This window comes from Diuraphis noxia, unplaced genomic scaffold, assembly GCF_037042655.1.
Source record: "Diuraphis noxia isolate RWA-SAM2 unplaced genomic scaffold, SU_Dnox_SAM2 contig0001, whole genome shotgun sequence".
Classification (NCBI taxonomy): domain Eukaryota; kingdom Metazoa; phylum Arthropoda; class Insecta; order Hemiptera; family Aphididae; genus Diuraphis; species Diuraphis noxia.
In genome coordinates, this window is record NW_028301711.1 from 91092066 (window position 1) to 91105822 (window position 13757).

The 13757-nt window shown below is 28.3% G+C and overlaps 1 protein-coding gene across 1 annotated transcript; it reads right to left on the reverse strand.

The window, feature by feature from the left end:
- Positions 1–5840: 5840 nt before the first annotated feature.
- On the reverse strand, positions 5841–6642 carry LOC149062400 (uncharacterized). The gene is made up of 2 exons (XM_089228693.1): positions 6421–6642; positions 5841–5933 (listed from the first exon to the last, which is right to left on the reverse strand). The coding sequence occupies exons 1-2, from the start codon at positions 6640–6642 to the stop codon at positions 5841–5843; spliced, it is 315 nt and encodes a 104-aa protein (XP_089084819.1).
- Positions 6643–13757: the final 7115 nt, after the last annotated feature.

Below are 13757 nucleotides of genomic sequence, written 5' to 3' on the forward strand. Positions count from 1 at the left end.
TATGATCACACTTTTTAAGGATTTGAAAACAATTAATAATGTTAAATCATAGAGTATATTACTCTATGTGTTAAATATGTTAACTAATATATAACCAATTTTCCTAACTAGAATCCAGAGAAATCAAAAAGGACGACAATAAGAGTCAAGAGATCATAATACACATTTTTTTCTTTGATTTATATAGATAGATATTAATATAACCTTAGATCATATACTATATATACTACTGTATATGATCTAAGAATATAACATTATTATTGTACTACGCAATCTAGCGGACAAGGAGAGCGCAGTTGGACTCTCGATAAGGGTCAACGACCTAACATTTGGCTTCACTACTAGAACACGGGGAATATATGCAACAGATTCTCTATATTACTCTATGGGCTCGCCCCTACAGAGTCGCCATCAGGGGGTTACACCCTTCTACCTTAATTACCGACATCTCCTCCACTCTGGACGAACAAGGTCACCAGGTAAAACACGTTCACAACGTCAAAGACAAAAATAAACGTCCCCTCCCACTATTCTTTGTGGAGATATACCCGAACGAAAACAACGTGGAAATTCACAGTATTAAGTCTTTACTTAATTCCAAAGTGACTATCGAAAAACCCCACAAAAAGAGCCACAGCCTTCCTCAGTGTCATAGATGTCAATCTTTTGGTCATACGCAAAACTATTGCAACCACGCCGCCCGTTGCGTTAAATGTGGCGCGGATCACCTTACACAAGAATGCTCCAAGGACCGGGAAAGTCCAGCAAAATGTGCACTTTGCTCCGGTGACCACACCGCCAATTTCAGGGGTTGTCCAGCTTTCCAAAAAGCCCAAAAAAAAACAAGACCTCCAATAGCACCTACAACCAAAGTTCCGGAGCCACAATGTCATTCCAGGCCGAAATCGTACGCCGAAGCCACCCGGACTCAAGACGCTCAGATAATTTTTCCGTTACATTATCCAATTTCATTAATAACCTCAACTCTCTTATCAGCCCACTAATTACTCTCCTTTCCTCAGTTCTTAATGCTTTAATCTCCAACGTTAACTTATCTCCATAGCTATTTCCGTAAAAGTCCCCGTCATTAAATCCTTATCTTATGTCTCTACGTTATAGCTTACGTTGCATGTGCCAATATTGCTTATCAATTATCATATGTTTATTAAAATAATTGTCGAGCTGTAATACTTATTGTGAAAGCTAATAAAAAAAAAAAAAAAAAAATTCTAGTGTTATTATTTGTTTTTTTTTATGTTTTCTGATCTTCTAGCCATTTTTTCAATTAATCTATTTAAAAATAATGCATATTTCATAATTAACAATGAGGTTATAACCTTTGCTAAATTTCCTATAATTTAAGGTAACGCAAGGTTCTATACGGTTAGGTAAACATTGTTTAATACAATTTATATTTATATATTTATTGAACTGACCAGTGGCAAATGATGTAAAGTACTTATTTGAGTATTGGTATTTAAATACTATTTAGTGTATTAAATACCTACTAGAGTATTCAACACTTTCCATTAATTATTTATTTGAACAATTAGTTTTGAACAAACCATGTTTTTGAAGTGTAATAAACATATTTTAAATGTCAGGTACACAAATTTGATTGCACATGTTTAATAAATATATTATGAACTGCAGTGGTGTAATTAGGAATTTGTCTTAGGGGGGGATAGACATTTTTTTTACACACAAAATACTAGATTTTCAAGTACAGTGATAAGTGGTATCTAGGAATACTATTTCATCAAAAATCGTTAAATTAATTTATAGGTACTCAAAATGTATTAATTAATGTTGCTTAAAATTTCTACACAATTTAGTACCTATACAATAGTATAATAAGTTCTACAAAATGTAAATATTGAATAAATTAATATTAAATTTTACTTTTAAATTAAATAATAGTTATTAAAATATTAATTTTATATTATGCTATTTTTTTGTACTGTTTGATTTATTATATAGGCTCTGGGGGGATCTATCCCCTTCATTACACCCTTAATTACGCCCCTGATGAGCTGATTAACTGATTTAACCAAAATATAATTATAAGACTAGATTAAATAGTAATTGTAATTTTAGTACTATTTCTTTTAATATATTTTTTAGTGTGGTAGTTTAAATTATTAAATGTTGGTATACTTAAAAATATAATATAAACATTGAATTGAAATTACTGTTAATCTAACTTCATTAAATACAAGAATTATAGTAGTAATATAATATAATAAATAAAGATTAAATACCTATAACGTAATATAATATCCATATAATATATATTGTAATTAAAAACTGTCAATTATATCATGGTTGCACATTCTAAAAAATAGTTTGTAAACATATATTCTATACTACTGTTTATAAGACTTTAAGAATAAGATAAAAATTAAAAACCATGTTTGAATAAAATACTATTTATTTTATGGTTTAATACCTATTATAGGTTATCAATTTTTTTTTAATTTTCCCATTCAACTAATTGTATCTTATATAATATATTATATAGATGTTTATACGTTTTGAATAAATATTGGACAAGCAAATCTTGAGTCTTAACTTTTAAATAACCTTTATATTAATTGGTAATTACATACAAACAACAAATTTACAAGAGTTAATAATAGTAACAAATGTATACATTATTTTCATACATGAATCGTTTTATTCATTCATATTTTATTATAATACACATGAATAATATTCTTTAAATTAACATCAGGTTTTAAAAGAGCAATGATAACTCATTTAACTTATAGTATTTTTACATCACTATGTCTTATTTAAGCATCAATATTCTATACTGCCAATTGTATGTAATGTTTTTATTTTGAATCTTTACAGAAGAAAATTGTTACAAAGATAAAATAGCCAAATATGTAAGTTGGACAAAGGTCGCTACATCATGCATTGATGATTTTCATGCATATAATGAAGCAGTAAAAAAAAACAAAAGTATGTAATGGTATTTATATTATGGCAAAATTATTATAAAATTTTTTTATACAATTTATCACATGGCCAACACTTTGTTTTGCCAACTTAAGGCATTTTCAGGAGTATTAAAATATTTTACAAAATATTCCCTCAACTCTTTTGCATTTGTAGAAGCATTTCCTACTCCTCTTCTTTCTGATTCTTCTTCCATTCTACAACTCATAGAATCCTCTGTAATATAGCCATCCCTGCGGCGAACAAAATTGTGTAACACACAGGCTGCTTTTGTTATAGCTATAGCAACATTGGGAGAAGCTAAAATTGGGGTATGAAAAACTCTCCATTTATTGGACAGAATTCCAAATGTACACTCAATATGTTGTCTTGCTCTGGACAAGCGATAGTTAAATATACGTCTTTCATTATTCAAACTTTTTCCTGGAAAAGGTTGCAACAAATGTTTGTTTAATGCAAACGCTTCGTCACCAACTATGACATATGGGCAAGGCTATGGTACACATTCTGTATCATTTGGTAAACATGTGTCTGGAGGGAAATTAACTTGACCAGAGTAGAGTTTCTTACCAAATGCTGATTGTTTGAAAATATTGCAATCACTTTCTTTTCCAAACGATCCAACATCAATAATTGTGAAGCAATAGTTAGAATCACATATACCAAGAAGAATTAATGAAAAAAACTGCTTATAATTGATGTATTGAGTTCCACTACTTTTAGGACACTCTAATCTCACATGTTTCCCATCAACAGCACCGACCAAATTGGGGAATTGGGTTTTGGTATAAAATCCTTCAGCAATATCTAACCAATCCTGAACTGATGGAACAGGCATTTCACTTGGTTGTAATTCTTCCCAGATAACTTCACAAGTTTCTTTAACAATTTTTGCGATTGTTGAAACGCCCATCAAAAATCAAAATGTAACGCTGAATAGTTTGTTCCAGTAGCTAAATACCTTTAAATAAAATTAATTCCGTAAAATACACATTGTTATGCAGGCTGATATACTGTCTTTGCTCAGAATCATTTTTACAATGATTTTATATCATTGAATTCAAATTTAACAAATTCAAAACATTGAACCCACTCGACACCCACTGTACAGCAGAGCAGTACCCACTTGCCGAACCTTTTTTCTATTGAAATATTATAATTTTATTAAGATATTCACAATATATTTATACATCTAAATATTATTTCCAGTCTACTCTTCAAGACATCATTCGCCATTTCTTATCCCTACATACTTCATCTCTTATGGTGATAACCATCTTTTACACCACATGCTTCATTGTGTCAATAATGCCATGTAGATCTTTTTGTGTCCACCTGTCCCACAATTATATTTTAACACTACATTCTGTTTGTAAATATTCTAGTTTTAAGCTGTTTTATTTAATTTTAATTCTGTTATCACTCACTAATTTATGTACTTCACATACATTCTGTAAATTGCCGTTTGGCATATGTGTTAAATAAAATAAATAAATAATTTGAAATGTATAATAAATTATATACTTCTTTGTTATAATTTTTGTTCACAGTTCTTGAACTCCAAAAAAAATGGAAATCTCTTAGAGATTGTTTCCGTAGGAAATGTGTCACCAAGTCAGGGCAGGCAGCACAAATAACTCACAAATATATTTATGCAGATATTATGGAATTTTTGAGGCCTACTATGTTAAATCGAACGTATGTTACTCAGTATGCAAACAGATCATAAAATGTATATTATAAAAAATGTTATTGTTTTAGAACGGAAAGTAATTTTGAACACAGTGATGGGGACGGAGACAAGGAAGAAGAAGAGAACAATGAAATAACTGAAGTTTCAAATAACATAGCAATGGGGCATCATGATGAAGAGTATACAAATACACTTAAACGTAAGAAACTTATCAATAAAAAGCCAGCAGATTTTGAAACCCGTTTGATAAATATTTTCGAACAACGTAAGACAGAAGAAGACCCTGAAAAACATTTTTTGCTGTCTCTTTTACCTCAAATTAGATTGTTAACAGAAGACCAAAAAACACAGCTTTACATTGACATTCTAAACAGCATCCAAAGATTAAAAGGTTCTTCAAATGCATCATCATTTAACCAAATACCAATTGCTAATGACTATTCAACTCGGAGCCATCATAATATTTACAATGTTCCCCCTCACTATCCATCACAAACCAATTCCATTCCAACTTTAAACCACCATAATTATAAAGTAAATACACAATCTCCAATATCAGTCGCCCATGTTAATAAAATAAATCCCTATAGTTCATCTGGCATTCAAACACACTCTGCATCCCAAATTGTTTCAGTTCCAATTGAAAATTCTTATTACAGTCCAAATTCACAATCGCCATCTGTATCCAGCACTCTTTCAAACATAAACTATCAAAATACTTTCAACATTCCAACAAAATATTCATCTCCTTCTACTTCTATCCCAACTAGCCACCATTATAAGCTTAATACCCCATCAGAGTCTCCAATACAAACCACACATGTTAACAAAATAAATCATTATAATGCATCTTCTCTTCAAGAATTGTCTACATCTCAAACTGCTTCTATTCCCACTAAAAATGTTTATTACAATTCTAATTCTCAATCTCCACAGTAAAAATCCAACTAATTTAATTGCAAGTTGCAATTTAAAAATATAATACAATACAGACAGGATTAATATTGTATTTAGTTTAATGTTATATTTATTTTTATTTTTATTTGTACTGAATTTTATTGAAAATTCATATAGAAAAAGAAAAATTGATATTTAGTTTTATGGTTTTGAAATCAAAATGTTTAAGTTTTAATTTGTTTTTATTTAATATTTTGTAACTAAACAAGTTGTTTAATAAATATTTTTACCTTAACGTCACAGTAAGTCTTTCTTCTGCTGGAATTGGTAAACGCAAACAGGTAACTTGTTTTTGAAGTTTGAGGTTAACTAAAGAAATCTTTAAAAATATTTTAAAATTATTTTATTAGAACCCTTAAAATAAATAAATGTTTGAAATATTTTTTTTACCACATTTTTATGCATCTGGGAAATATTTTAACGGGGGGGGGGGGGGGCAATTTTTTTTCTATTACCAGGCCAATTGGTAAACATTTTTTTCTATATTTTATTATAGAATTTTTCTTTTAAAATTAAACATACTTATATAGGTGTAATAAAAAGTTAATTCAAATTTTTTTATCAAATTGTTAAAATCTCACATTCGTATTTAGGAAACATGCATTTAAAGTCATTTTAAATCCTGTGTGAAAATGTATAGGTATTAAGATATTTCAAAAATGCAATATATAAGTCTTCAGGCCAAGGCCAAAGAATCAAAAATAACTTGGCTAATCATAAATAGAAATTGCAAGAGTGTGTGAGTACACAACCTTCCCCCTCCAAATATCACCCCTGATTTTTACATTTGAAATTAATTTACTTACCAGCTCATCAAACGATTTAATCGACATTCTGTAGTATTTAAAAAATTCTTCTGGGTAACTCCTCAAAGTCATAAAATTTGTTTGAAATTGACCCTCGATTGGCCTTTTTAAATTTAATGGATGTACCCAATGTCGTCTTGGACCATTTTTTGACTTTTTTTGGTGCCTTTTATATAATACATAAATAATTGACATAGCTTCTTTGTCGTTTAATAAATCCATGGCAATTTGAAAATTTAAATATTTTTAAAGAACAAAATAGGTACTAATGATGTGCCACGTATGGTGTGTAATGATATACTAAAGAATATCAGGTCTCAAGTGCAATGACATCTGAAACTAAATTTTGAAAAACGCGGACGCACGCGTCCAAAACGCACAGTGTGTACGTAATCGGCGCGAGCGTTCAAAACGCAGCGTTTTTATAAAACGCCGACGCGCGCGTCTAAAGCCTAGTTTACACGATGCTAGTTTACTAGCGACTAGTAAGCTAGTTCACTATCTGATAGTAAAAAAGCATTGTCTAGTTGAGCGTGCTAGTAAACTAGCAAACTATTTTGATACTAAACTAGTTTGCGAGTTAAGTTAAAATATTTCAACTTTACTAGCAAATAAGCACGCTATTTTATCCGATGCGAGTAAAAATAGTATCATGTAATTGGGAAATAGTTGTTTATTTTGAACTAGTAGCTTGTATTTCCCCGGTAGTGTGTGTGAAAACAACAGCAGTGAGTTTGTGAAAACACTAAAAACGATACGTCGATACCGAATATTCATTATTCAGATATTATAATAAGTTTTAATTATTTATTGTTTCTGTTAATTTTCTTGTTGAATATATCATAAACAAATTAAATCAAACAACAGTGGGTACTTCACGATGACCAGTCATGAGGCTGTACTGACTACTGGTACTAGTGGTACTTTAACTACTAGTAACTACTAGTATTTGAATATCGTGTATATGAAATAACTATTTTACTATATACTAGTGAGATAGTAAGATAGTATGGTGTTTCACTAGTCGCTAGTAAACTAGCATCGTGTAAACTAGGCTTAAAACGTCTAGTGTGTAAGGCACTTATAGATACTCCGAATTTTATTATTTACATACCTATATGTTTAACAATTTATTATTTCCCGTTAATATCATAATTTCACAATTATTATGATATTATATAATATGTTTTATACGTCATTGCAGTCTAATATATCCAGACGTAAACTCGACATATTATATTATAAATAATTAAATAAATATAAAACTGTTTTTGAATTTTTAATACATGTAATTATTTTGAAAATGTGATGGTAATAGTACTATAAGTTATAATCACGGGATTCGGGGTGCTAGCATTAAAATTCAGGGTGCTAAGCACCCTTAGCACCCCTGCGATTTGCGCCTATGGCGTATATGAATATATTATGTATTATTATACATTATGTACCTATAATATAAATCTATAACATAAAATTATATTTATTGTAGACTTATTATTTGTATAAGTAATTTGCTAAAATAAATATTTATTTTGTATGAATTTGTTTATAAATATATATTTTTTTTGTCCTAAAACCATATTTTTTTCTAAACATCTAATTTAAAAAACTTCTTTAAGGTAATACCATTGATTATAAATACCATAGATTGCTCACTGACAGCGTATCTGTAGAGTTAATTATGGCGGATTTCGCCGGGATCGCTAGTGATTAATTTTATTACAATGCGTCTATCCATATAACGTGTACCACTTATATATATATATATATATATATACACTTATATACCACTTGATCATAATACACCAAGTTTAAATACCCATGGTTGTTCAGAAATAACTATTTTAAATAAGTAAAGAAATGTAAATGTCTATTTCCATCATTCACGTGCAGACATCGTCAGACGTCATGACGTCACACCGATGGTTGAATTCGTATTATTATTATCCTATAAATCGATGTTTAAATTTATTATTTTCATAAAATAATTATTGTTCTTTTAAAATACTATAATATATTAATATATTATAATGTGTGGTGATAAATGTGTTTTTTATAACTGTACAAATACAAGACGAAACTCCAAACATATTTTCCACAATTTTCCAACAGACAAAGAATTATTAAATAAATGGATTATTAACAGTCGTAAATTTTTAAACAGTATCATTTTGATTATAAATATTGGTATCATTTAAATAGTATTCATAGTCTATGATAGTACCAGTGGCGTATTTAGGGGGTGGGGGGGTCAAGGGGATAAATCCCCCCCTATAGACTGTATACACACAATTAATTCTAGTCCTTACTCGTTATAATTTGACGATTATTATTTAAAATATTATGATAATTTTTTTTTTTTTAATCAATAATTGATTAAATTTGCAAGAATAAAACCGCCGAGCGCTGCTAGTCAGACGGGCTAGATTTTTATTATTCCCAATAGAAAATGACATTTTTGACTGCAGACTGCAGTTCAGTCTTGTAAAATTGTTAAGTATTCGAATAAATGTAATAATATGAATATGTATTCAAATACTTTTTTTAGATTCTGAGTGGAGCAATGAATGTATTGATTTTACAATGATGTGTTTTTTTTATTTTTTATTTTTTTGTGTCTGTCATCGCGTTTTAGAATAGTACAAATGCTTAGATTTTCTTCAACAGTATCTTTTCTGATAGGAAAGTGAACCTATATGGTACTTTGGGGGGGTCAAAAGTAAAAATTTCCCCGTAGTTTTCAAAAGCGCCGTGAAAAACAAATGAAAAATTAAGGAAAAAAGGGGAATTTTTACGCAAACCCTATGTTGGTCAAAATCGATTTCGGTTTTTGGTGAAATTCTAAAAAAAAATGTCCATAGATACATGAAATTTTCACTGGTTGTTTATATTAACACTTTCTATAGGTATTTGATACAATTTTCAAAATATTTTGAATTGTTTTGAGCTGTTTACGGGTTTACTTAGTTTCCAACTTTTTTAGGTTTTTTTTTTTTTGAATGTCAATAAAACTTTATTTGTTGGTTAACAAATGTTGAAAATTTAACCCTTTCAGACCCGACTTTTTTAAAATAAAATAAAAAATTCTTTTTTTTCGTCATATTTATATTTATAGCCTTGAAATCAATTTTGCCAAGTTTCGAAATTTTAGCATTTTTTTTTGCGAAGTTTTAAGTCGGTACACTATAGTGTACCTTGGGTCTTCGTGGAGTCAATATTTATTATTTTTTTTTTTAATATTAACAAACAAATTTAGTAAAACAAATCAAATCAAATTTATTTTTAAAACCTTTAAAACATATAAAATTATACAGTCTTCTTCTGCGCTTTTTTAACAATACAAATAGTTCAACAAATCGTAAAATTACAGTATTTTTTTGTAAAATAATAATAATTATAATAACCTTTATCAAATATAACAATAAAAATAGTTCACCAAATCATAAAATTACAGTCTCTTTTGTATAATAATAACCTTTATAAATATTTAATTATATATATATACAGGGTGATTTTTTTATCATGAACCACTCATTATTTCAAAAAGTATCAATGTTTTTGAAAATATTTTTTTACAAAGTTTCATGTTGTTAAAAAAACAACGTTTTTATAAAAAAATTATATTTTTTAATATTTTTTATCCTTATAATTTTTTAAGTTTTTTACTTTTTTGAATGGCAACCTAGAGTTTTAATTTCATATTCCAAAGCAGAATATTTTTCTAAGTATTTTGATACGTAAAAGTCGAATTTTGGACGAGTAGTTTATGAGTTATAAGTATTTAAAGTTTAGATTGGCGGAGTGGAGTGGTACGGGGTTACCCCGCAAAATGTTTGTCCACTACTCCGCTTGTCTAAACTTTAAATACTTATAACTCATGAACTACTCGTCCAAAATTCGATTTTTACGTATCAAAATACTTAGAAAAATATTCTGCTTTGGAATATGAAATTAAAACTGTAGGTTGCCATTCAAAAAAGTAAAAAACTTAAAAAATTATAAGGATAAAAAATATTAAAAAATATAATTTTTTCATAAAAACGTTGTTTTTTTAACAATATGAAACTTTGTAAAAAAATATTTTAAAAAACATTGATACTTTTTGAAATAATGAGTGGTTCATGATAAAAAAATCACCCTGTATACATTATACATATAGGTATAGAATAGAATAATACTAACCATAGAATAATATTAGGTACTCTATGTCTATCATGCGTTATACACACAATCGGAATAATTATTATTATCGTCATGCGAAATCGAATTAGCGCGTCGAACGAACCGCTAACGTGATACGAAGACCCAGGGTACACTATAGTGTACCCATATGTTTTCGAATATAAAATAAAAACGATTCATTTCAAAGACGTTATACAAATTAGACAATATTCGTTACTATCAGATCTCTTCTCACGGGGAAAAAAAGCCGGAGATCAACAATGCGATCTAACGGAGTAAAAATCAACTGTAATTTTAAAATCTATTATAAATTTTTCAATTCGGGATTTTTTTCGATTTGTGATTATTAAATAAGTAGAATCACATTATACATCATTCTTATCATTTTTATTCAAATGTACGTGTTTTTTTCACGTAGTAACAATTATCATTAAACTGAAAAACCAAATAGTTCATTTATAATAATTTACTGAATTTTGAGTACACTATAGTGTACTCTGGGTCTGAAAGGGTTAATACGATGTTTCTTATATATTGTTACAATAGTGGTTGAAAAATATTAAAAATTCTTAGTCACAGTTTTTTTTATAACCATTTAAAGTTCAAATCTTGACAAAATACGGAAAAAACACGAAGATTAGCAAATTATTTTGAGTTAGAAATTCATAAAAATTTTTCTTTTTGAATCTAAGATTTGAAAATTTAATATAAGATTCTTCATAAGTATGCCTAATTTTATCAAAAAAAAATCTCTACCGGAAAGTCAAATTAAATCTTTATGAGCATTTGAAGTTCATATTTTGTATCTTGTATTGTTTTAACATGATTAACATGATTTTGGTTTAATAAAACATTTAATCTCAAGTAATGTGTTGTGTATTATCATTTTGGCCAACGTAGAAAGTATATTTTATATTAATAAGCTTTTATAATTCCTGGAAACTTGTGGGGGGGGGGGCTATGCCCCCTCAATTTAGTAATTATCTTAAAAAGTAATATACCCCCCCCCCCCCATAACAAAAACCTAAATACGCCACTGGATAGTACATATTAATATATTATAATATAAGAAAATAAAATTAACATATTATATTGTATCATTATATATATTTTATTCTTATAAATATTAGGAAACATTAGTTTAGAAGTCCAAAGCGTTTAAAAAGAAAAAATATATGTTCGGAACACTTTGGAAAAAACGAATATATTAATCCTCATGCTACAAAATCGAGACTTATGCCTAATGCAGTCCCAAAAAAATATCTGATTGGTATGTTAAATATTACACATACTTGAACTATATTTACGATTCAATTATTTTATATTAATTACTATTTTATTATTTTATAATAATTAAAAAGTACCTATATTCAACTGTTATCGTGGATGATTTAATTTCTTGTGTTTCAACCGACTAAGTTAAAAATAAGTCACCAAAATCTTGGTCGTGGAATGTCGAAGATAGTCCTATCGCTGGTAAATTTTAAGTTAATATAATTTATGTATAGTCTTATGACTTATTTAATATTTATTTAGAAACGCCTGTTAATGAAACTATTGACACTACTCCAGTCAAATTGATAAGAAATCAAGCTGTAATAAATTCAGGTTTGTTTTAGCTTTTATAATATATTTTAGATTCTGATCGGTACTGATTTTACAATAATGTGTTTTTTTTTATTATTTAAACATTGATAAAATTTCATATAAGGTTTATCATAATTTGTTGCTAGTGAAAATTAAATAAACAGTAGTCGAGTAAGTAACGCTCTGCTTTTTAGTAGGTCACTATTATTTATCTGTTAAATTTGAATCCAATGATAGGTATCATTGTGTTCAAAAAACAATTCATAACAGAGACATAGGTAGGCGCCCACAGAAGTTTTTCTAAGGGGGCAATGTTAGGATTTGAAGATAAATATTATAGTTTTATTAGATATTTTAAAATAATAAGCTTTTTTATTATACCGTAGGACGGGGTGTAGTGGACCTGGTCGTGTGAAGTGGACCATTCTCATTTTTTTGAATGTCCATCAGTATAACTTTAACACGGTTGGATCAAAATTAATTTACTGAATTTTACCTCCATAGCAGTATGACAAAGAACAATTTTTGATACCAGTGATAACAATTGTACAGGACGATCCTTATCAATTCTTATCATTTTGTTTTGCTCAAAATATCGATTTTTTTTTTACATTCAAACGTCGTCTGCAACTCAAAAGTAAGTAATACTAAGTATATTTTTCATACTTTAAAATGTGTTTATTAAGTTCTTGTTAACCATTTAACATACTAATAATAAGAAATTTGTTATAATTTTCATACTTAGAAATAATAATATTAAAAATTTCAGAAACGTAGTGCGAAGTGGACCACGACAAAATGGCCAGAAATCACAAGAAAAATTATACCGGTCGGTATAATTTAAAATACACAAAACAAAATTTAGCCTTGGCAATCAAGGCTATTAAAATGAAACAACTTTCATTAAGAAAAGCGTCAGAAAAGTTTAGTATTCCACGTACAACATTAAGTCGAAAAATAAAGGGAACTCATACATTAAATTACGGTGTTCAAAAAGTTTTAAATGACCACGAAGAATCTTTGTTATGTGATTGTCTTTTGTTATGTGCACAATGGGGATTTCCTATGTCAAGAAAAGACTTGAGGTTAGTGGTGAAAAGTTATCTTGATAAGTTGGGGCGTACTGAAAAAAGATTTAAAAATAATTTACCTGGTACAGAGTTTGTTATTAGATTTTTGAAAAATAATCAGTGTTGGGTAGTAACGTAACGCAAATTACAAATTACTGTAACGCAATTACTTTTTCAGTAACGCAGCAGTAATTTCATTACATTTTACTTACAATAACGCAATTGTAACGCAATTACTTTTTAAAAGTAATTTCTATGAAGTAACGCACTTATTCGTTATTTTCCACGTTACTTATTAAAATAATAGTTTTGAATGTAATACAAAAATAAGCTAACAAGATATTCCAGAAAAATTAAAAATCAATTTTATTTACTTTTGATTCTGATAATAGTTAACAATATTATTAAACATTCCAGGAATTAATGTTATTACTTTCATTATCAGAAAGAAAAGAGTTCGGTTTAAAAATAAAATTTAATTAAAACGAATTATGATTT

Coding starts and splice junctions, on each gene's coding strand:
- LOC149062400 (XM_089228693.1), bottom strand. CDS start 6,642: ATGGATTTATTAAACGACAAAGAAGCTATGTCAATTATTTATGTATTA. Junction 5,934..6,420: donor TTAAATCGTTTGATGAGCTG/GTAAGTAAATTA, acceptor ATATTTTTAAAG/ATTTCTTTAGTTAACCTCAA.